We start from the raw sequence: 24,927 nt of genomic DNA, 5'->3' as shown, positions 1-24,927 counted from the left end.
AACTTTAGTCTGAAGCAACATTATTATATCTTGTTCGCATTTCTCTCTTTCTCTCTCTCTCCCTCTCTCTTTCTCTCTCTCTCTCTCTCTCTTTCTCTCTCTCTCTCTCTCTCTCTCTCTCTCTCTCTCTCTCTCTCTTGTATATTAGAGTAGAAGATGCATTGAATTTATGCGAGTATATTGAAATTTGGGACCACTGTGCAGTGGACAGGGCTAAAGGTGCTTATATCACCTGCTGCATTAGTCGCTGGCTTAGATAACCAAGCAACTGGTAATAACTGTTCTTCCTGTTGTTTTCATTATTGTTGTTGTTGTTGTTGTTGCTGGTGTTGTTGGTGCGTGTGTTTTTGATTTTTCCAGCGCAGGTGGCAAAAGCAACAACAACAAGAACAACAAGGCAACTGGCAGCCTTTGAGTAAAATAAATGATAATGGCCTCAATGATTATGCATCGGCACGTTTCTCATCGCGGTCTGCACAGACACAGACACAGCTACACACACACACACACACACACACACACAGTAATACAGGTGTTGCTTGCTGTGTGTGCTAGTGTGAAAAAGGATTCAACGGCAGCTGCGGTTTTTAGCTTTCTGATGGCGTTTAGCAACAGTCGCTGCTTTTGCTGTTGTTGTTGTTTCTGCTGATGCTGCTGATGCTGCTGCTGCTGCTGCTGCTGCTGTTGTTGTTGTTGTTGTTTTTTATTTTTGTTGTCTTTTATCGCCACTCGCGCGATTTGGCCAAACAAATTACAAATTGGGTTTAACTCCTATTTTTTACGCTGCCACAGCGTTTTGCCAACGGCTCCTGCCACTGCCTTTTGCTGCGTTCCACATTACCCAAACCCCACCCCCCGTCGGTACCCTTCACACACACACACACACCACCACCCACAAGTCCAACGTTCAGCTGTCCCTCGGGTCGGCTTGACTCTACTCTTTATTATTTTTTATTGTTGTTTGATTTTCGCGGTCGCGCGTTTGGCATTTCATTTTATTAAACGCGGCCCGCCAATGTTTTTTGCGGCGACGCTGTGTCAACAAATCGCTTGGATCCGTATCCGTACCCGTACCCGTACTCGTACCCGTACACGTTCCCTAACCCGAGTCCCGGTCCCTGATCCGTTGCGGTTTCAGTCGCACACTGGACGCACTTTTTGCCATGTTAGAAATACATTTGGCCGGCAACCCAAGCTGAATGGCCGCGGCATCTGCCGCTGTTTGCCTCTTCAAAAATCAACATCTGAATGCATTCAACAAACAACAAACAGGAAAGCAAAACTCTGCCAAATCAACTGTTTGACCGTTCGTTTGTTGATTCAGTATGGAAGGTTTTAAGGTTGTAAATCGGCATACTTTTGACGCCAAGGGTAACTCACCTCATCTCTCATTATTCAGAAAATATATTTCTCAAAACCAGTGTTTTTCTCTTCCTAATTCAAGGGTAAATATATTTCTCAAATGTCACAAAAAATTTATAATTTTCAGCGTGTTATTTTTATGTTCAAATTTTTGTAGTATTATTGTTAATTATATTATTAAAATATTAACTTTACATAAGTTTTAGATTGCTTAAAAATGCATGTAATTTAATTTTAAAAAAATACTCACCATTTTTTTGGCAATTCCCAAGATTTATTCTTGGCATTTCTACTTTCTGGCGATTCTTTTGAATTAAGCATGATTTTTTTCTGAGTGTATGTATCAGTCAGAGTCAACAACAAAATATTTGCTGACCATTATTTTCAAGCCAATAACAAGAAACATTTTCTCAAACTGCTAACAATTTGGCTAAGTGATCGAAAACTCATTTTAAATTCATATTTTCCAAATCAACAATCCAAGCAACGTTTACATTTTGTTTCGCAAGCTTAAATTTGTATATTTTTAGCCAGATCTTATTAATAAAGAATAACCTAAAGTTGTGCAAATTAGTGAATTAAAATTTGTACCTAATTTCATTTGAGTTCTTTTTTATTAATGATTTGTTTTTGCACTGAATGGATATTTTAGTAACTCCCACCGAGCATACCAAAATGTATTTAGACATAATTGATCAGGTTTTTAGACTTTCAGAGGCTAACACATAGTCGAGCACTTCCGACTGGCGAAGTCTTACTTACTACATGATATTGTCAGAGTGGGCAGAGTGATTCAAGCAGCATTTTTCGACCATGGCGTTAAATTAAAAAAGGATTTAGACACAGAGCGCAATTTAGGTGTATTAAGTGTCGCTGTCGAGCCGCAGAACAGCTGCCAAATCGCAAAAGGCCCCCCCAAGCAGCCACAACAACTACAACAAGCCCAACAACAGCATTGTAATGACAACATTCAAATAGGTTTTAAGAACTAAACAGCGCAGCTTATGCCACGTTTTAAAGCAAAATTATAATGAAGTCATTGAAATTTCATTATAATATGCAAGCAACAAAAAATGATGATGTTAAAAAAGTAAGTTTGATTGGAGTATCTCTCGACTGTTATGACAGATTTATGAAACACTGGATAGATGCTACAAATTCGATATATTTCAAGCTAGATCAATATAGGTTTCAAGTAAGAGACAGGTCTGCATAGAGGCAAGAGAGGCAAGTCGGCTAGCAACGCTGATATGCATGTTCTCTCTAGATAAACACTGCAAGACAAAATTATCGCACACTTGAAAATAACAAGAACAACAACAAAAAGAACATTGCCACAACATTTGGAGTATAAATTTTGTGAAACAAATCTCAGGCGCGACTTCCCCAAGGTAAACGGGTCGTATGTGCAACGGAAGAGCTGCGGCGACCAAAGGTTGCAAAGGTTGCAAGGATTGCCACCAACAAAGCAATGACTCCACTCAGAAAAAAAATCGTCCTCTTAGAAATATGAATTACAATGTTTTTGCTTTCCTATTTTTCTAAAACTATAAATTTAAACAGTTGTTTTAAAACAAAAATCAATTATAAAATCCAGAAATTTGAAATTTTCTCTCTCTCTCTTCAAGGCAATTTCTCTTCAGTAATATTGATCAACAGATCAGTTTAACGAAATGTTATAGCTATATATATATATGTATATATATATATATACACTACACGATTTGCAAAATCATCTTTACTATATTTATAATACTTTTATTTTAAAATTGATGCTTATTTATTTAGGAGCATTGAAGTTTTAAGAACAAATCTATTTTATTATATAAATATTTTTAGAGCTTGAAATTTATTCCTTTTAAGATTTTGGTCTTATGAAAAAGTTCTCAATTTCTACTTAAAAATTACCATGCAAAATTAAAAACTAAAGTGAGTTGAAATAAATAAAGAAAATAGAGACTCTTCTGCTCAATCTCAATCTCTCTCTCTCTCTCTCTGTCTCTCTCTCTCTCTCTCTCTCTCTATCTATATGTATGGTATATATCTCTCTCTTTCATTCTCCTTAACTTTTTGCGGATTCGTGAGAGAAAACAAAGTCGCACGCGATTTGCACGTAGGGTAACACTTGACCCCAAGTCCCGAAAGTGCCTTGTGGCCAGCTTGGGATTGGGATTGGGATTGGTATTGGGCTTCAGGTTGGGGGCTTACCGCCTTTTTGCTCTGTTTGGTGTAGGCAAGCAAATGTTGTCGACGAAATATTGTAGTTCACATTTGGTGCATGCAACTGCTGATGGTGCCACCCACTGCAGATGCAGCAGACCTCACGCCGTTTGCCCCATCCACAGACAAACGTCAAAATAAAATGTTTGCGTGGATTTGCCTCTGTAGAACAGCAACAACAGCAACAACAACAACTACAATAATAAATGTCAAAAAATAAAAATAGAAAATAGAACATTTTTACCACTTTTACAACTGGTAGCTGCTGCTGCTGCTGCTGCTGCTCCTGTTGTGGGTTTAGCTTATCGCAGCGCTGCCTGAGTAGCACATTAATGTGGCCTATGTGACTGGATCCGGCAGCTGGGAACCGGGAGCAGGGAGTGGGGCGCCGGAGCAGTTGCCAGGCGCGTTGCATGTCCTACTTTGAGACATAATTTTTAATAATCTACAACACGACCGGGTTGAAAAGCGGCAGCGCTGTGGCCCTTAGCTGTGCGCCTCTGCCCGAAAAATACGCGCATGCAAATGGCTTAATTTAATATATAATTATACCCTGTAAATTGCAAATGTCAGGCAATTGGGCATATGTGCCAACCTACGCAATATCTATATCCATATATCTATATAAAAGACAATCCACACTCAGCAAATAACTCACTTTGTATTTTAGTGAAACTAGAAAAACTAGAAAAATGTGCTGCTTCTTGGAAATAATCTCGAAATATTTCGTAGATTATTTTAAGAATTCTTGCAAAAAAATAGCCATTGATCATTGGGAGTCTGATTCGAATACTCGATTCATAATCCAACTTTAATTTCGATTTTTGATGGTCTTCTATATAAGTGCACTTTGTGGATCTTTCTCTCTGAATATTCGGTCGTATATACCCTGCCCAGGCAAACTGGTTTCTATTTGGGCACTTTGGTTCGCTGAGGTGCAAAGAATAATGTGGATATGCTTAGGTGTACTATGTGCGCAGATTGTCTTGCCTAAGCCAGAGATTGATGCTGCGTTGCTGCGTCGCACCACTAACTCATCCGCTCATCCCACTCTCTCTCTCTCTCTCTGTTTCTCTCTCTCCGATTCCCACTCCCACTACCACTCGCATTGCCATTCCCTCTTCCTCTCCAATCCCAGTGCTGTAATTAAATTATCATGCGAGCAACGTAAAGTTGCCTACTTTTAGGCTGAGACATTGTTGCCTCTGCATATGTAAAGATGTCGCCTGCTCGCCTCCCCGCATCGTGGCAAGTGGCAAGTGGAGTGCGGAGTTGGTTGGTTTACAACACACACACACACACTCGTAGGCTGCGGTCTTGGCTACTGAATGTTGTAATTCAAACGATAGCAACGGGTTAACATTAGCGCACTTTTTATGGCCTGCGTTGGATAAGTGCTCGTTGTTTGTAGTCCTCTTGTTGTTGTTGTTGGTGTTGTTCTGCTGCTGCTGCTGCTGCTGTTGCTGCTGTTGCTGCTGCTGTTGTCGCATCTCTATGATTAGCATTAAAATTTATGCCTACCGCAAAAGGCATTTGCGGCATCAACAACGGCAACAGCAACTGCAACATCCACTGTGGGAGGCGCTATCTCAAATGCTTAATTTTTTAACTTACACGCTCTCATTAATTAATTATTATCATTAATGCATTGAAACGACTCTGATTTGCTTTAAAAATGTGCAGAACAAATGACGTGCTTAATACTTATTTTTTGTACAGTTTTGGCAATCAATAATCTTTTACAATTTGCCATAAATGAGATTACTAATTGAGTAATCTCTCACCTCGTCCAGTAAGACTATAATCTGCCTTCTATTCGCTCGATAAGAAGAAGTCTACTTTATCTTAAGCAAGAAAAGAACAATCTTAGGATACTTACCGGTCTAATGACGGGACACTGTCGACTAAGAAGTCACCTAGCTAGACTAGGTATATATAGTAGCGATCTCTGCAGGTTCTGTGAAAGAGAGGAGGAATCCTCGATACACATCCTAGCAGAATGTGTCGCACTAGCTAGAAGAGGATGTAGCATCGTAGGGTTGAATGTCTTGAATTCTAGAGACATAGAAGACCTCAACCCTAGCATTCGCACGGGATCTGAGACTGATGGAGGGGCTGTCGGCTCAGAAGGGGGCACAATATATCCAACAAGTCGCGGTGCAACTTCCCCAAGAATAATAATAAACTTTATCTGAATTCCATCATCGAGAAATTTGTTTATTTTCGTATAAAACGATCAACTCAATGAGAACATATCTCGAGTCGAGGGTTTCTCAGTCTGTCTCAGCTTACAGCTTGAGAGGCAAACCATAGCAAATTATGGAAAAGAAAAATACAAAAATACATTTGAAATACATGCTGATGGGATCAATGATGTTGATCAGTTTGAGTCCCCCTGAATCTGTTGATGATAAATTATACACATTTTCTGAATAAGATTAAAACAAAGAACTCAAATTTATGAAACGATAATTATCATAAAGGTGAGTAAATCATTTCAGATAGCTCAGTTAATGATATCGATGAAGTCGATTGACCTTTGTCAAGTGCAAATGTTGATCTTGAAAAGAAGTATTCCAACTATGTCTAGATTTAATTCATCTGAACATGAAGATCAAAAAAAAAAAAGTAAGCCACTTAAATATGTAGTTGAAAAAATGTATATATATATATCATCGATCTGTAATAGCAAACTAAAACTTTTGCGAGTGTTAAGACTTAGCTCCAAGTTTCTGCCGTGGGTTGTGTGTCAAACTGGACCGTTTGGGGGCGGGACTGGGTAAGTTGTAGTGCCTCTTCTTGGGGCAGCAGCTGTGTTGACCAAATGTGGACTTAGGACGTGCTTTTAATATTTAAAAACTGCTTTTAAAACGTGATAAAACACGTCGAAACTGCAAATAGTTGCAAAAGACACAAAAAGGAAAAAGAAGCTCCTATTACATATGTATGTATGTATGTATGTATGTATGTATGTATGTATGTATGTATATATATATGTATATACACACACTTGCATATTTATATTTAATGCCATCTATTTTTTATACAACGCGCGCAAATCCCCAGCCACTGATGGGAGCCAGAACTGTGTGGAAGGCAGGCATAGGAAAATAAAAATATAAAAAACTAAATAAAAATAAAAAAAGTAAAAATAAAATAAAATGCGGATAGCATTTTGTGAGTGGTGGACACCACCAAAGGCAACAAACAAAAAAATGTGTAAAGCGTGCATTTACATAATGAAAGATGTAGCAATATGTGACTCTATCTCATCCCTACCTCGCTCCCTCTCTTTCCATCCCTCTCTTTCTATGTGTGTGTGTGTTGGTCCGAGTCCGGTTGCAGCTTGTGGCAAAGGGATAAGCAGCAACGGGACATCATGTGCGTGGCATTTTTTTGTCTATATTCGCGTGGGGTAGCAAAAAAAAAAGAAAAAAAATTAAATTACAAAATATTGAGGCGAGTAAGAAATGCGCAAAGCACACACACATATTAAACTCATATATATACTATATACTCACACACACACACATACAAGCATGCAGTGCACACAGAAGCAGTGTAATTGGTTTGGGTGCAGCCCGCACTGCTTGACGGGCTGGGCGGTAGATGGCGCTCTGAACCACACACAGAATTAATGTCTTTTTAGATACAAATGCAATTTAAAAGCACGTAAGTGTGTGTGCAAGTGTGTGTGCAAGTGTGTGTGCGAGTGTGTGTGCGAGTGTGTGTGCGTGTGTGTGTGCAAGTGTGTGTGCAAGTGTGTGTGCAAGTGTGTGTGCGAGACGCCCCAAAAAATGCTTTCACATGGTCGCTCAACATCTTTTACCCTGCTGCTTCTTTCTCTGATTTTTTTCATACATAATTTTGAATAACATTAAAATTATTAGCTACAAATGGCAAAAAAAAAAGACGAAAACAGAAAAAATAAGCACAAAACTGGGCGTAGCCCTGCAGCAAATGTGCATAATGAGCTCTGGTCAGAGTCACAGACATCGCTTGACGACAAAATGTGGGCACTGGCAGCCAGGCAGGCAGCCAGGCAGCCAGGCAGGGGGCACCGGGGGGGAGGGCGTGGCGGTGGGAGTGGGGGCTCTTTGCCGAGATTTACGCGCGACACGTTTTTTTTAGTTCGTTCGGCTTTTTTTGTGTGTGTGTCCTTTCTGGGCCGTCGTGGGGCTAAACACTTTTCAGTTGATATCGCAAATTCTTTCTCGCAGCGCTTACATAGTGATATGTGGGCAGCGGCTTTTTGTGTCCAGCTGCTGCGGTCTGCATTGGCCATATAGTGTTAGGATGGGCGTTTTGGGTGGTTGGGCAGCGGCTGCATTTGCATGCAATTTGCGTTGTTGATTTTTGGCAGCCTGGCATTCACTTGAACAGACTACAGGGCAAAAAAATTATATATATATAAATATATATGTATAAATAAATAACAAAGCTCGGCACAGCAGCTAAAAGGACTCGATAAGATGTCGCCACTTTTTTCTTTCCGAACTCAACTCTTTGCTGCACCTTAATTAGATGCCAACCCTTGCCTGATATACTTTTCATAATATAAGCTAAATTTGCTTAGTTTTTTTGGTTATTCAGATAATGATCAAAAAGATATTGTATCAAAATCCAAATTGTTTTTTTTTATTGATTTACTTGAAATAAACTTGATCCATCTGAGCTAACTTACAAAACTTGAAGTCTCTGTCTAAATCGAATCGATATTAATCGATAAACCTTTTAGCAACAATCTAAATATTAATAAAGAAAATCAATTTGAGAGCTGATTTTCTTTAAAATCGAGTCGGGTTTTGACTCCATTTGATGCCAAGTTTAAACACATTTGAAGTGATTTGTTCAATCGATAGTTGAATAAGGAGGATGAGGGGAAGGAGAAGGAGGAGGGAGTGTCTGTATCCACTCAGGTTTTGCAACTTGTTGCCAGCGGTATTCCTTCTGTAGCAAGCCAACCACCAAAGTTGTTCAACTAAAAAAACTATCAACAAAAATAAATTAGTTGCAACAAAACCGGCTTGAAATGGTCGTTAAGCGTTTTACTGTTTTAGCCATGAAATATCGATTAGAAGTGCAAATGCAACAAGCAGTCAGTAGTAGTCTGAGCCAAGTTTAAGAACGCCTCTCGAATGGCATTTCTTTCAAGTGAGTCTACATAGACATTCCTCAATTAGTCGTCCACATAAAAAGCATGACAACATGTCGAAGTCGTCATCACCTCAACTCATCGCATTCGTTGCTGTGGCCTGTGCCTGGCCAGCTTTTGGTCGGACCATGGATCGCTGCTCCTTGGCACTGGAGATGGCCAACTTGGGCGTTCCCCTCGATCAGCTGGCCAGGTGGACTTGCCTTGCCAAGCACGAGAGCGCCTATCGCACCGAAGTGCTTGGCTCCAACAACTACGGCATCTTCCAGATTGGCAATCACTGGTGCAAGCCCAGCAACAATCGCTACTCCCAAAATGCCTGCTCCTTGAGCTGCAGCGATCTGTTGACCGATGACATCACCAGTTCCGTTCAATGTGCCCAGAAGATTCTTGGCACGCGAGGCTGGTCTGCCTGGGCCACTTTGCCTCTGTGCTCAGCCGAGCTGCCCCCCATCGATGACTGCTTCTAAGCTGATCCCCAACTGGCATATAAATGTAACCATTTTATCATTAATAAATCTTCTTCTCGATCTGAGATGGCACTAAGAGAAAATTTGGTTTCGTTTGGTTTGGTTTGGTTAGGTTTCATTCCTCGTTTCAAATATGATAAAAGAATATATCTTTTCGATTGTGATGCTATTTATGCAGTTGGTCAACAATATGTCAGTCTATATTCGAAATTTACCAATTTGATCTAACAAGTTGTCTTTTATTGCTATCGATAGTTATCGATAAGCTGAACTAAACTTGATATGTGAGAACAAATATTCAAAATTGGCAGTTTTTAGCTCTTATAGTTGTAGACATGATTAGATCCCTTTGATCCCTTTAGGGAATTGCAGATGTGAGAACGATTACCTTATCCTTATATAGATAGATCGGCGCTAATCTGATGACACTTAAAGTTAGGTGTGCAGTTCAAAATATTATGTTGTTTTCTATATTTTCTCCAACACAGTTTTAGTTAACTTAAAATATAGCTTCAAAAATGTTGCAAACTTTATCTGAATATAAGCAATGAAAACTAAAGATTAGTAAACACCAAAAGATGGGATAGATATAAAAATTACAGTCTTTAAATGGATCACAAATGAGCCGCTCAAAATAAAATAGTTTCTTAGCTTTTTCTTTCTAAAAACTGAATGGTGGACAGTGTCTGGCACGCCCCAATTTATCATCAGAAATTAACTCAGCCAAGTCAAACAACGTTGGACAATTTGTTGAAGCCAGGCCCATCCCTGCCAGCGATAAATGATGATGAGGACAGTGATCTGCATCAGGTTGCCATTTCTTCATTGTCTGCTGACTAAAGCCATTTTGTTTGTATGCGTACACATATTGCATGCAACATAAAGTTGCCACATTTTTGCTTTTAGATTATTGTTGAAGTCCTTTTCGGAGTCTGCTATTATTTGATGTATTTCTTTGATGTATTTAAATGAGATAAAAATATGAAATGCAATTTAAAAGATAAACCATGTTGCATATTTAACAAATTTAGAACGGATCCCACTGAAATTCTGTGAAACAATTAATATCGTGGCACGTATCTGGGCCGTAAAGCGAGGCATGCCTCTATACATAAATAGTCGACTTTCAGTCAATAAATTATAAATTCTTTTGGTCTCAAGATCAATTGATCGATTGTCAAAATTCGACTCCCCATTGACTTGCCACAAAAAACCGGTTTGAATTTGATTTTGTATGTTTTTTTTGTTTATTTCTGTTATCATACCGGATCGTTACGTATACATATATATATATATTATGTGTAGAGTACATAGTATCATTTAAGACATTATTCATAGTTGTTGTTGTTTCGATTTACAATGACAATTCAGTTGTTGCTTTCATTTTGCGTTTGCGTCGCTTGCGCGCCTTGCGCCGCAATCGATCAAATTCTCTTATGTGATGAACGATAAAATGCTTGAACTCATCGCCCTCGTATTGGCGACAGGACATTGTGAATAATATTAGTGAATTAACATAAAAAAAAATTCTTATATCATAGTTAGGCGTACTCGAAGAATTTGGGCCATGCTTGCCACGCTTCTCATGCTGCTGCTCCCTTTCCTGCTGCTGTTGCTGCTGCTGTTGTTGCTTCCGATAATTGTTGTAGTTGTGCTTGCGCACCTTGGGCTGGGGCAGATGCAGCTCATCATCGCAGTCCGAGTAGCTGTTGCGATTGCGTTTGCTGGCCGGTTTGAAATGTTGACGTAAATAATCGTAAATGTTCATGTTCCGAATTGTGATCAAATTGATTGTGTTGCTGTTGCAACTGTTGTTGTAGCAACAGCTGCTGTCCACTGTCGTTTGCCTGTTGAATGGTCTCGATTTGTGCAGCGCCACATGCTGTAGATACGGCCAACTGCCGCACGCCACCTGCGTGCGTGTTGGAATCGTTTTAATGATGTTAGTAGTTGTTGTTGTTGTTGTTGTTGGCAGCATTGGCTTCGTTTTGTTGTTGGCATCGCGAACATGTTTATCTACAGCAGTGGCTGCAACGCGTCAATGATCAGCGATCAATGGGCCCCAGAACATTTTCGATATTTTCGTATCGTCTTCGGTTAAAAAGAATTGGCGACCCAAATGTACAAACTCCTTGAGCGACAATTGGCCATCGCCATTCTTGTCTATCACAGCGAATGAAATGGCAGCATCCTCCTCGGTCAGTCCCAGACAGCGGAAGAAGAGCTTATATTGTTCGAGATCCAAGTGGCCACTGTGATCAAAGTCAACGGCCTGTAAAACCAATTCAATTAATTAATTGTCAATTGTATTAAGTAATATTTAAGCATTTACCTTAAACAAATAGGGCAAAAAGCGTCCAATGCGCTTTGCCATTTTTTTATCATTCAGTCGATGATGCAAATCGGTCAGAAACTGCTCAGCAGTCACCAGATTGTATGGAGTTATCTCCCCAAACTGTTCCTCCCACGTTTGCTTAATGACATCGGTGAATTCGGCGGCCACCTCTGGCGACAAGTGGCCCAAGTCGCTGAAGCGTTTGGCCAGCAAGTTGAAGTCATCGTACGAGATGACACCGTCGTGATTTACATCCATTATGCCATGCAACGTTCGCATCTTGCGACGCCAGAATGCCGAGTCTCCCTAAAAAAAAAAAGCGGAAAGCCAAAAAAATCAATTTCAATCGAAAACCAATTAGAAATTCAAATGCTAACGGAGAATTGAGAAACTGCATGCTGCGGTTAACTGCTTGTTGGATAGCAACGACAAGTCTAGTTTAGACACTGCTTTGCAAAAAGCAGTCCTTCCATTCATGAAGGAACTCCAGCAACTGCTTGCTTCAGCAATTCAAGACAATATCATTAACAAGTAGCCCGGACTCAAACCGTTAGCAGTGAGTTCAAAAAACCACATTAAACCAAAGCCGGACAACAAAAAAACACGTTTCAAAATAAAAAAAAAAAAAAATGCAAATTCAAAATCGCAACTCAAGTTCTGGCCACGTGGCTGGCGGTTGAAAGGCCTGTTTTGGTTCACTCACCCGTTCGCTGCGCTTCACATTAGCATTTTGGCGGCGTCTCTCAAACTCATCATCTGAATCAGAATCGCTGTCGCTTTCATCGCGCCGCTGAGTGGCCGTTCCAGCATTTTTCTTTGAATATTCTCGAACGGACGGCAGCACGGCCGGTGGTGGGCGAAGCACGAACTGCAGACATAATGATATATGTGTGGGACCATTAGCCAGCCGCTGCAAGCAATACACAAAAACTTTAGTTAATTCTTCAGATACAATTTGCAGCTTATGAATTGTTTTAACTGCTTGCTCTGGTGTGCGTACTGCTTGCTCTCGCTCGCTCAATGTTATTTCAAACAAACAATTACATAAATCAAGTCTGTTAATGTTACACAATATTGGCGCTCGTGCTGCGCCCTGCCCTTCATATGCTTAAACAAATAAAAACATAATAACACCATAAACTGCTGTTCGTAATTTAGATGCGATGTTGTTATTGTTACTTCTAAGGTCAGTTCTAGATTCTTGTTGTGGACCGACCGGTTTTTGACAACTTAACAGCGACCCTCAAACAAAGCAGACTCCATCCATAACAGAGCACGTATCGGCTTTAACAGCCGTTACGATTTGACAATCGCCATGTGGAAAAGTTCACCATGTTTTCTTGACTCCACTGGTTGACCATGTGTCTCATTGCGAGATAAACTCAAGAGAAACTCGAGAAAAACAATTCAGTTTGATTATTCAAAAGAAAATTTGCTAGGAATCACAGCTAATTACATACATAAATGCAAAATCAAATCTTTTGTTGTACATTTTAATGAGTTTTTGTTTGTCAACAGTTTTTGACAGAGATAAGTTTTTTTTTTTATTGTTCTCCTTTCTTTGCTTTGTTTTTAATTACAAGCGTTAAAGTTGTCAACAAGTTCAGGGAGCTGAAATTTTTGTTGTAGGCTCAAGATAGTGGTGGAAATGATATTTTCTCAATATGATGATATCATCGAGTGCAAGAGTCTGCAAAACAAGTTTCTCAAATTTAAATACCAAATTGCAAATAGTGTGTCGAGAGCCAGAAACAAACCAAAAACAGGTAATCCTCAAATTAAACAATATTTGATTTGCATACAATTTAACTGTGTTGAAAGAAGCGGAAGGCATACAAAAAAGTCGAGCAACAGGTCAACAACAACAACAACAATAAAAATAATTCGAGCTGCTAGATGGTTCTAGTATTTGCTACGATTGCTAAAATGGGTTTGCGTCGCGACTAATCACACAAACAAAAACAATACGCAACTTTCTCTTCGGAGCTGTTATTCTTATTATTGCATTCTTTCCGTTACAGCAGACACTGAGTGAGTTTTTACACAGTTTGCTGTCCTATTTTTTTCGGGGGATGGTTGGAAAGTTGAGGAAACGTTGTTGTTGTTGTTGTTGTTGTCGCAGTATTGATTGCGGTGCTGTTCTAGTGAAGGGTGTGGACGGTAGGAGAATAGTTTTCACACCCTGTATCTACCTCATTTTTATTTACATATTAACTGTTTTAAGTGATCTATTTTCAACATTTTCGCGCAGTGTGTGCCACGCTTACAATGTTTCTCAAACCTCGCTTTCTGTCTCGCTCACACATGCACAATGGCTCCATTTTTCTTTTAGTTATAACAGATGTCCCGTTCTATTCTCTCTCTGTCTCTCTCTCTCTCCCCCTAGCTTGTTAAGCGCTTCTCTTGGGATCTTTATAATTAAATTAACACACGCACACACACACATATTGTAAGTATGTATGTAAGAAAAGCGCTTACATTATTGCTGCAATCACCCATTGGAAACGGCAAGGTGCAGATGGACTGTTGCTGCTGCTGCTGCAAAGCGCCCACCGTTGCGGCCATATTGCGTTCCAGGATTTCTCTCGAAGTGCGCAAAAGACCGCGGCTTACAATGGAGAAAGCCATGCTTATTGCTGATGCTGCTGTTGTTGTTGTTCTGCTATCAATGGTAACAGTAAAATTTGAATATTGTTTGTTGTCTCTGCTGTTGTCCCTTATGTGTATATATCAGGGGACATATAATATGCAAGCTGACTGCGCTGCTTGGCTGCTGCTAATGTTATTGTTACTTTTATGTTTATATTTGCAGTTGCAGCGTGCATTTAGCAACCGGTTTCAAGGCACACACACACACTTAACAATCGAACAATATACAAAAAAAAATTGCAGTTTTATTTGCTTTTGCGTATTACACTTTGTTTCAAGTTCTTTTATTTTTCTCTTCTTCAACTTCTTCGTTTTCTTTCCGTTAAACACAACCGTTCGCTTGCGCGTTCGAATTCGTTTTAACAGCGGCCGTTGCGTCGAAAAGCAATGAAAACATCGACGACGGCGACTCTGTAACAGAAGCGGTGGTGTGTGTCTGTGTGCGTGTGTGTTTGTGTTGGATATGCAAAGAGAGGAGTGCGAAGCATAGGGCTACATCAATGCTACCAGAAAAATAAAATACAAACGTTCACAAAAACATATGTATGTATGTAATCTACATTATTACCAACAACACAACAATAGATGTTGCAGGCCGGTCAGTGACTTTGAAGCCGTTGCACGTATTGTGTATTGTGGGAAGAGAAATTTAACTAATAAATACATCCGCATTTAGGTTAATATGTTTATTGATAAAGTAAACGAAAAAGTTATTTAGGTCGGTCGGTGTGACCAAATGTCTGATGAACAGGCGCTTCAATGCACCAGCCTTATGTACATACATACAAAAATACACACACGTACATACATACACACATGCATACATATTTTTCTGTATACACACAGTTTCAGCAAAATGTAACAAACGGTCGAACAGCCGAGCAAGTTTTCTGTTTTCTGTTGTCTGTCTTGTCTTTTTGTTCTACTTCTACTTCATTGCCTCACGCACAAGCGCACACGAGCAAATATTTACCACACGCACATTCTACATGTGTGTACCTACATATATACAAATACATATCTACAAGTGTTTGCATGTGTGTGTTTGACTTATACAATTCTATGTAGTTAATATCAGTGATCCTGCAGCAGCTGTAGCTAACAGTATCAGTATGAACACACACAGACACAAACATACACATACATTTGAACATGTAGAAAATGAGTGGAAGGAGAAAGAAGACTGAACAACACTTAACAGCTGTAATGCATCAGCTGTTATGCATACAGATGCACAATGTACACACACACACTCACACATGTAAGTACTTTTGTCCTTTGACCAACCAATTACTAGTTGGCTTATACTGTAAACGGCGTCTGCTGGCGCCATTCACTTGCTGTTGTTGCATTCGGAGTGCAATGCACTCGGACTGAATTCAGTTCGTGTTAGTGTATCTGGGTGTCTCGATGTGTGCGTGTGTCGTGTGTCTGCATGTGGACGTGTACAAGAACAACGCGCGCATCGCCGTTGGTTGACTACCAAAACGTCACGTAACAATCGCCAGCCCAGTTTAGCCGAAGTGAATGTAATCAATTTACATACAATGTAAATTAAACATCAACTGGTTTAGTTGTCCCATTACAAGACCACATTATAAGCCGTATGTTTTCGCCACTAAGTAAGTACATACATACATATAAATATGTACTTATAATCCAATAGAATTTATTTAAGAACTACTCGGTTCTCAAAAAAAAGGGGCATACACACAGCTGTATGTACATAATAATAATAAATAATATGCGTTGTTTTTGGAAGCTCAGTTTTTGTTTTTTCTTGTTTTCGTTGTAATTCGGTTTGACATCTGTTGTTTTGATACCCTTGCTTAAGCTGTTATACTTCGAGATGCAGTCTGCAATTCAATGATTATGACTTATATGAACAATTTTAAGTTAAGTTTAAGCATGTGCTATTATAAGATATACAAATCCTATGGGAACAGTCAGTCGACGTGAAAACAATTAAATTTAGTTGTAAGCAGGCAATGTAGGAGTAGAAAATATTCGGTGTGCCGCAGACGTTTCTTCTTCTTCTGTGTGCCTCTTTTTCATGGTTGGAATTTTCGTGTTTTTTGCGCGTAGCTTTTGCGTATTTCGCTCTTGTCAAGGTTTTCTTTATTGTATGTTCGAGATTTCCGCAACGCCATTTAATTTTTGGCGTACGTGGTGCGCCTCATGGCTGTCTGCCTGCCTGCAGCACGACAACAACAACTGCAGCAACAAACATACAATTGAAAGTTTTCAATACTGGTATTTTAATTTTTATTGCTGCTCCGTTCCGCAGAGATAACAAGCGATGCAATATAAGGGCGTGCGCGCCGGATCGTTGAATCGGTTGCTTCTGCTGCTGCTTGCCGTTGCCGTTGCTTTGGTATGTGTGCTGATTTTAACACGGCACAGCGCCCCACAAGCGGAAACTGTGCTATTTTTTACTGTTGCTTTTCATCTGTGTTTGCGCTTGCGTGCAAATGTCATGTATAATATATATGTATGTAAATAGAAATGCTTATGTATATATGTGTGTGTGTGTGTCTGTCTGTATTTGTGTTTTTGTGGTTGGTGGCATCGTCAGCCCTTTGAAAATGCGTACGTGCTGCTTGCAACGTGTCCTTTTTGTTGTCGTAGGTTCTAAAATGTAAATGCGTATCTATGTATGTATGTATGCTGACTACATGCTGACTTGCATACATTCACATACATGTACATGCATGCATACACACACACACACACATACATGCATCTAATTTGATGGACAGCTGAAAATGTTGTCTTATCAACGACCTGCTTAAGCAATTATTTCATTTATGATTTATCGGCGGACTGGTTTTTTTTTTCATTATAATTTTGTAAGCGCTGCGTGGTCGCTTTGTGTGTAAAGATTAGACTCAAAATAAACAGCAGCAATAAGCGAGGGTAGCTTGACGAGTCATTTGCTTTAGTTTAGTTTCACACGTGGCTCCACTAAATACATACATAATTCTGTACAAACACACACGTGTGTATGTATGCGTGGCAGTACTAGAGCTGGGCGTGATGTAAGCGTGGACTTAGCATGCCTGACGTGAATATTAAAACAGTGCAAAATGCGTAAATAAGACCATTTAAATTATTCACGAAAATCACGCTATCCACTGCATATTTAATATGTAGCTCATGTACATGCATATATATATATATATATATATATATATATCCGATCGTTAGAGTTTATTAATGAAGACTTCTTTTCATATTACTAAGATGTCAGCCCTCGCTTAACCAATTGTTACAAACAGATTTGAACGAAAAATAAACTTTAATGAAACGAGCGAATAAGAAGCACAACTGGTAAACAAAATTTTTAATTTATTTATATATGCAAAAGTGTGTGTGTTTGCGAGTGTGTTTGTGTGTGAGAGTTTTTTCTGCCGTTTGCTTTGAGCTGGCAGAGTTCAAGTTTGTTTATTCGCAACAATCGTCGAAGCTTCAAGCGAAATGTATATTTAAATCATTTGCTAATGAAGTATTAATAAATAAAGCCTAGAAACAAAAAGAAGCATGTGCGAAGAGCAATTGGCCTTGTGTGGCAAACAACAATATTCGAAACGGCAAAGAACACCTAAACACCCCACCAATTGTTCCTATTGCAAGATGAGCTGTTCTATATGAATGTGCAGATCTGATCTGATCGACCTCGACATACATTTTATATATGCATTCATCGTCCTTGTTTCACCCCAAAATTATAATACCTTCGGCAAAGGGTATAACACACAAAGTAGAAATCAAAACAAAACATGTGAAAACTCTATGTAAACAGCAGCATGAGCACTATGTAATGTATGTGTGTGCACATATACATATGCATATGTATGCTCGCAGTTATGTTTGCGTGTATATGTGACTGCGGTGGTATTACACTCTCTGTAATTCCACACTGTTAGCTCTAACAGACCTTCGGAGTGCGTACAGTGCACACTTGATAAAGTCAACTAATTGAAGAGTGGAGAAGAACATCAATTGATTATGTAATGATATGCATTGGTCGACAGTAAAGAAGACAGCTGAAGCAAGCTCCTGATTCCAATTTTGTTGATTGATGATAATTTATGTACATGATTACTTCAAATTAAATGAAATATTTTACGCTTGATTTTACATTTGCATGCAAAGCGCACGGCGTGTGTGTAAATATTTTTGTGTGTGTTCCTTTTGCGGAGAGCGCACTGTACTGCGCTGCTATGGGCAAGTGCTAAGTGCTGCCATCGATGGTCGATGCGCAGCTCAATTCTATATTTATGGCTATTTTCAGGTGGCAAATATGCTTTGCTTTATCTCGCAGTCAAAATAAGGTTAATTTGTAACTTCGGCGACTTTGTAGCCGGCACGTACGCCAAAAAAAAAATTGAGCATAAACAAAATTGTAAAAAACAATAACGAAAAACGTAAACAACAACAGGCCGCGGCAACCTTAAAGTTCTTATCTTATTACTGTTTGGAGTCACTTGGATTGATGGATTGTTGTTTGCATCCAAAAGTGGAACAGATGGACTTTAAGCATTTGCTTCCGACAGATGACATAAGAGCATTATTATTACATAATAGGTCTGAGAACATTTTGGATCATCCATAACATTTTATTCAGTTCTTTTATTAAACCAACTTATTCTTATTAAATTCTGGGAGAGCTAGCAAAACCAAAACGTTTTCCCATAAGGCCAATGTACTTGCAAGAAACAGAGCAAGACAAAACAAAAGAAAATGGTATATGTTATCCGGCGTGTTTTCAGCCAATAAGCTTTTTATCTAGCAATAGTATAAATGAAATATATTTTGAAATTGTCGCGGTAGGTGCATATTTGCGCCAAGGCAACCCTGTAAGCGCCAGTGTTGCCTAAGAAATTTTGTGTGACATGCAATTCAATGTTCCATATCCCAAAAAAGTATCGATATAAAGTGCCGATATATTACATGAGTACTTATTTTCTACTTCGACATAACAAATTTGTATGTCGTTGTATTGCTACATAAATTTCTTGCGATATTCAATATAACTGATTCAAGGTTTCATATTGCCAAGAATTTATGTGATACAATCGCAGTGAAAATAAAAGCCAGTCGATATATCGATATAATATCAACAAATTGGCACACGGCGATATTTGGTGGCAGCGCCTGTCACCGTACATCGACAGGCTGTCAATGCAGAAAAAAGAAGAATTGCAGCAGCAGAAGCGGAATAGATTTATTGATTTTAATATAACATTTGTGGAAGAACGGCCCACGCGCTAAAATCAATTAATAAATAAATAACCATTATGGAGGCGCTGGTCAATTATAGCAGCGAGGACGAGTACGACGACGATGCTGGCGGCGAGCTAAGGGTAAATACTCAACACGAATCCCATCGAATTGGATTGAATTGAAAATGAATACCGAATGTATTTTTTCGGTGTATACATTTAATCGAGGCAAGCATGTCTCTGTATGCCTCTTCTTATATATATATATGTATATTTATATATATATATATATATATATATATGTGTCTGTGTGTGTGTGTGTGTGCGTGTGTTTGAATGTGTGTGCATATTGTGTATATTCATCAATCTCAAATCATTTTTTTTGTATGTAGTTGTACCTAGTGCTTTAGTAAAATAATTCGAATTTGCTGTTTCTGAATAGTTGAAAAATTCCCCTAGGCACCAACAGCGGCACCAGCAGCCGCAGCGGCAGCAGCAGCACAGCCAGCTGCCACACGAAAGCGCAGCTCGCCCGTTCATGCAACAACATCTGCAGCTCGTCGCCGATCACGCTCGCGTACTCCGCCAGCAGCAGTAGCTGCCAAAACAACAACAACAGCAGGAGCAGCATTTGAGGAGGCAACAATGTCTTCGATAACATTTCTGAGCGCTGTAAAGCAGCAACAGAAGACCAAAAACAAAGGCAACAACGAGCGTCACAAGACGCGACGCCATCGCCATCGTCGTTCGAGCAGCGACAGCGCCAGCAGCGCCACAGACAGCAGCGACACCGACAGCAAAGACAAATCGAAGAAGAGTCGGTCGGCTTTGTCGCCGCTGTCCAAGGTGTCCAGCACACCGCCGCTGCCAACTGGCGGCAGTCGTCATGGCCGTCATCATCAGCATCGCCACCACCATCATCATCATCATCACAGGAGTCGAGGCAGTCGCCATAATAACAGCAACAGTAACAACAACAACAGCGATGAGGTAAACTTTTGTTGTCTTTGTCATAGATACTAAACTGCCTCATAGAAATATTAATACTGTGCCAAAATTAGCAACAGCTAATGAAACAAAAGAACCAAAAAAAAAAAAAAGCGAAGAATATTCAAGTGGAGCACTTTGCTTCTTTTATACCCTTGCACAGAGTATTCCAATTTTGTGAAGGAAATGTCTCCCAGCTATATGATAAAAACTTACACTCGTAACTAGTAATTGACTAATGGGAGATGTTTCTTTGAATGCACAATTGGAATACGCTCTGCAGGCAGAAATTATTCATTCTTCTAACTGGCAAATCATATCAGAGAAGATAGTAAATAACCAATTTCTATATGTGCATTGTGTACATAAATACATACATATTGTACATCAAATGCAGAAAGTAGAAGGCTGTGCATAGATATACAAATATTTATATGAGGCATATATATATAGTCATAGCTAAGTTTGTTTTACTCTTTTTACATATTGACACATGTGCTGGGGATATATATGTATATATGTATATGGTATTTGCATACATACATGCATATGTCCTTACACCTTATATGTTACTCAAACACTCTTCAAATTTCTATTGATGGTTTTGTGCCCTTTATTCTAAACATGAATTTCCAAATATATGTTTTCTGTTTGTCTGGCTGCTTTCTTTTTGTTTGGTCCTCCGATATCAACAATGCCAACAATGGCGTCCAGTGTGTCTGAAACTGTGCGTGTGTGTGTGTGTGTGTGTGTGGTTTGTGTTTGGCTTTATATGTACATATGTGAATCTATAGTTTTTGCGAATGTTGGTGTTGGGTTCGAGGTTGTTGTAACAACTCTATTAGTATCTATTATCTACCCAATCCTAATTATGATTCTAATTCTAATTTATATTCGTATTTTGTTATTAAAACATATTTAAGCTTAAGCATTTATGCAACCTTTATATTTATATATGACTAAAATATACAATTTTATTATTGTTATTATTATGTAAACAAACCAAAACCAAAACCAAACCAAACCAAAACCAAAAAAGAAAAAACCAAAGAAACAAAAACAAAAAAAAAGAAAAGAAAATGTTTTGACATCGACCGGGACGGCGACCTCCTCGATACAAGAAACATGATATAGAGAACTGAAAACTGTAAACTGTAAACTAACTGGGACGCTTAAGACACGATAACCGATAGCGACGATAACGACAACGATAAAACGATAAACAGTTGAACGCAGACAGTTTTAGAGTTATTAGAGTTGTTCCAACGCGCCCAACAGGGTATGTGTCCCACTCCTTTAACTCCTTGAAAACACACTCTGACCGCATGGTTGCGACAAAGAGAGAAAGATGATCGAGAGGCATCAATGTGAGTATTCCAAATACATAAAATAATCAAACAAATACAAAAACTTAGCATTTAATCCACATACTTGTAAACCTATCCACTGTGAGATCGATCGATCCATCGATCACCGCCGAAGCGAATATCCAAATATTTCTTGCAGCAACAGCAGCATCAGCAGTCAGAACAACAACAGCAAAAACAACAACAACAACAACATCGAATCCACAACATCCGCTTCCATATTCGCATGGACCAACAGGAAGCAGCCGTAATCACAAGAAACTTGTTATGGGTTCTTCTTTTGCAAGAACTTTGTGCCATCGACTTTTGCGAAATTGTCTACTCTTTTTTATTATGTTTTTGTTATACATATTTTTCCTTTCATTTTACGCTCGATTTGCTGACGAATTTTAACCAATTTATTAATACAAATTTCTGCTACTCGTCTCTATCGTTACAGGATGCACCGGCACGTGGCCGCAATCGCGACACTGATCGCAATCGGGAGAAGGAACGCGACAAAGACTACAGCAAGGTAATCAATCCAATCCAATCCACAAAACATCCATTGTTCCAATGATACATGTTCGAGGAGGAAACCTAGTTGTGTCCCACCCATCCTCGTCGGTTCTTCCCGATGGATATTGCTTGCTTAAATCGTATCTGATTATTGGCTTGTCTTTGCCCAGCTTGATTAGCGTGGATGTGTCTCTACATTGGTTTCAGGGGAAATAAGGAAGGTATCCAGCAGCTTTATTTATCAATTATCTCTTTTAGCTAGCATTTATTTAACTGACAAACAGTTCGATTGGATTCGGCTGGATCAACTTCCTGTTATATAAGTTTAAGAATAACAGAGTTAGCCGGTCTATTGGCTAAGAATTCACCTATCTAAACGGGATTGTTTTAGTAGCGGTTTTCTGAAAACGAGGAAGAGTCCTCATCGCCATCGCTAGGAAAAGATTTAGTATCCTGGGATGCATAAAGACATGGCGACCCTTTGTGCAGCAGCTGGGGAGGGAGCAGAGTAGATCATTGCATGAATCCCCATAATAATTGTAATAAATAACAAAGTTGGCCTTTTTCTGATGATCACAAAACGTATATCCTATTTCTGATCAACTTATTTTAGAAGCGTAGTTCGTATTTGACATTTTCAGAAGCAAATCTGTGCTTTGTTGTTGTCTTCTGTTGTGCACTATTACTGTGCTGCTCTCTCCTGTGTCATTGGAATGAATGAGTTGCGAGTGTTTGAGTTTCATGGGAGATCATTGTCAGGCAGTAACCATTTGTCATTTGCAGAGCGAGCGGCATCATCGCACCAAAGAGAGTAACAAGGAGAGTGACTACAAGCGCGAGCGTGAGGAGCGACGCCATGGCAGCGGCAGTGGCAGTGGCAGAGACAGGGATAGGGATCGTGATCGTGATCGGGATCGTCATCGCACTAAAGAGATACGCCACAGCGACAACTTGCGCTCACACAACTCATCGTCATCAGTCACATCATCGACCTACAAATCTCACTCACAGCAGCAGATGCAGCAGCAACAGCAGCACCAACAGCAGCAGCAGCACCATCACTCGTCGCAGCGTCGTTCCCATGATGAGCGTGTTCGTCGTCGCCGCGACTCACGGACTCGTTCACGTTCGGGCTCCCGTTCCCGGACACGCACGCCGATTGATACGCCGCCGCTGCGCAGGCGTCAGGGTCAGCAGTCGACACGCAAATATCGCCGGCGTGAATCGTGCGATTCGAGCAGCCGCTCCAGATCGCCGGTCGAACGTCCACCGGTCCATGTGCGAAAGCCAAGCGATGTCGATCCGCATACCAGAGTCTATTCAACAGCTGGTTTGCTGCAGGGCAAGCTGACATTGCCATCGACAGCAGCCGTATCAGCAGCAGCCGCATTGAATGCTGCCGCCATCTCTGCAGCTGGTAGCGGCGTTGGCGGTGGAGGCGTCGGTGGCGGCGGTGGTTTGTTGCCAACGCCAAACTATGCACCGAAAATACCATCGCTAATGTCACTGGAACTGAATGCGCCGCCAAGTGTGCTGATTGATGGACCGCCAGCAGCTGTACAGCTCCCGAAATACTATAATCCTGGTATTGTGAATGCCAACCGCTATGCGGAGCAGCAGCAGAAGCGTAAACTAATTTGGGGTTCCAAGAAGAACGAGGACTCGGCCAACAAGTGGGGCAATGCGCACTTCTCTCAGGACTCGGACGGCAAGGTAGCATCCAAGTTTATGCGACTCATGGGCATCAAGAATGCCAATAATACAAATGCCAACGACAATAGCACCAACAGCAGCAGCAGCACCACCACCACCACCTGCGCCGTCAACACAAGCAACAGCGGCAGCAGCCACAGCAATGCGGCTGCCAGGACCGATGCCATGAATGAGCCCAGCACCAGCAATGGCAACGCCAGTGGCAGCAACAGCGCCAGCTGCGTTGCACCTGTGCCAGCCGATGTCCAGCTGCGCCAGCGCATGTTCTCCAACATGGAGCAGCAGTACGAGGTGGCCCGGGCCGCCACGCACACCATGCGAGGCGTGGGACTCGGCTTTGGCTCACAGCCGCGCTCCTATTAAGTCGATGGCATGTTGGCCAGGCTAACGAGACGAAAGCGGAATTCGTTGCGTGGAAGCTGTAAATAGGACGATGCCGCATCGACACTCAATTAGTCACATGAAACTGTTCTAATTTATTTGTTTTTACAAAATACTTCACTATTTTTTTTTTTTTTCGATTATTTCAAATAAATTTGCAAAGAAATGTTCCAAAACCAACGTTTTTTTCTTAAGTGGGAAATTGATCAAATTGATAATTCTTCAGAAATTCCAGCACAATATCCAAGGCACATCTGCCTCAACACTAATCGAGGAATACCTGAAGAGCTTGGTGCCACACATACCACAAAGGAGTTTGCACGAATAGCTGCAAATAAACAAGATGAAACGAGACTCTCTGACCATCCCAACAACATGGCCATTAATCCGCTGGACTGGAATAGTATATAGTCCAAGTACTGGTCGCCTGTCAATTTCACATTGCTATTGACATTATCTGAATCCACATATCAATGTAATAATTGTTCCCATAGGATCTTATTTTAGATAAATGATAAAAATAAATTCCAGAAAATCGATAAGCTGAGCAGATGGGAGAAAAGAT

The 24,927-nt window shown here is 40.2% G+C and overlaps 3 protein-coding genes across 3 annotated transcripts; 2 read left to right on the top strand and 1 right to left on the bottom strand.

Moving 5' to 3' along the window:
* The first annotated feature begins 8,801 nt into the window (after window positions 1–8,801).
* LOC6565034 (lysozyme B) lies at window positions 8,802–9,207 on the top strand. Its single transcript, XM_001991740.2, has one exon. The coding sequence runs from the start codon at window positions 8,866–8,868 to the stop codon at window positions 9,205–9,207; it is 342 nt and encodes a 113-aa protein (XP_001991776.2). The 5' UTR covers window positions 8,802–8,865.
* A 1,223-nt stretch (window positions 9,208–10,430) lies between these two features.
* LOC6565050 (sarcoplasmic calcium-binding protein) lies at window positions 10,431–14,552 on the bottom strand. The gene is made up of 4 exons (XM_001991742.3): window positions 14,021–14,552; window positions 12,246–12,452; window positions 11,540–11,848; window positions 10,431–11,479 (listed from the first exon to the last, which is right to left on the bottom strand). Exons 1-4 carry the CDS (start codon window positions 14,168–14,170, stop codon window positions 11,246–11,248), a joined length of 900 nt encoding a protein of 299 aa, XP_001991778.3. The 5' UTR covers window positions 14,171–14,552; the 3' UTR covers window positions 10,431–11,245.
* A 4,806-nt stretch (window positions 14,553–19,358) lies between these two features.
* On the top strand, window positions 19,359–24,538 carry LOC6565051 (arginine/serine-rich coiled-coil protein 2). The gene is made up of 4 exons (XM_001991743.2): window positions 19,359–19,557; window positions 19,876–20,406; window positions 22,210–22,284; window positions 23,052–24,538. The coding sequence occupies exons 1-4, from the start codon at window positions 19,492–19,494 to the stop codon at window positions 24,342–24,344; spliced, it is 1,965 nt and encodes a 654-aa protein (XP_001991779.1). The 5' UTR covers window positions 19,359–19,491; the 3' UTR covers window positions 24,345–24,538.
* The last annotated feature ends 389 nt before the right edge of the window (window positions 24,539–24,927 follow it).

Source organism: Drosophila grimshawi, unplaced genomic scaffold, assembly GCF_018153295.1.
Source record: "Drosophila grimshawi isolate 15287-2541.00 unplaced genomic scaffold, ASM1815329v1 contig_848, whole genome shotgun sequence".
NCBI classification, from domain to species: Eukaryota; Metazoa; Arthropoda; class Insecta; order Diptera; family Drosophilidae; genus Drosophila; species Drosophila grimshawi.
The sequence above is the reverse complement of the archived record's forward strand: the minus strand, read 5'-3'. Positions and strand labels throughout refer to the sequence as shown.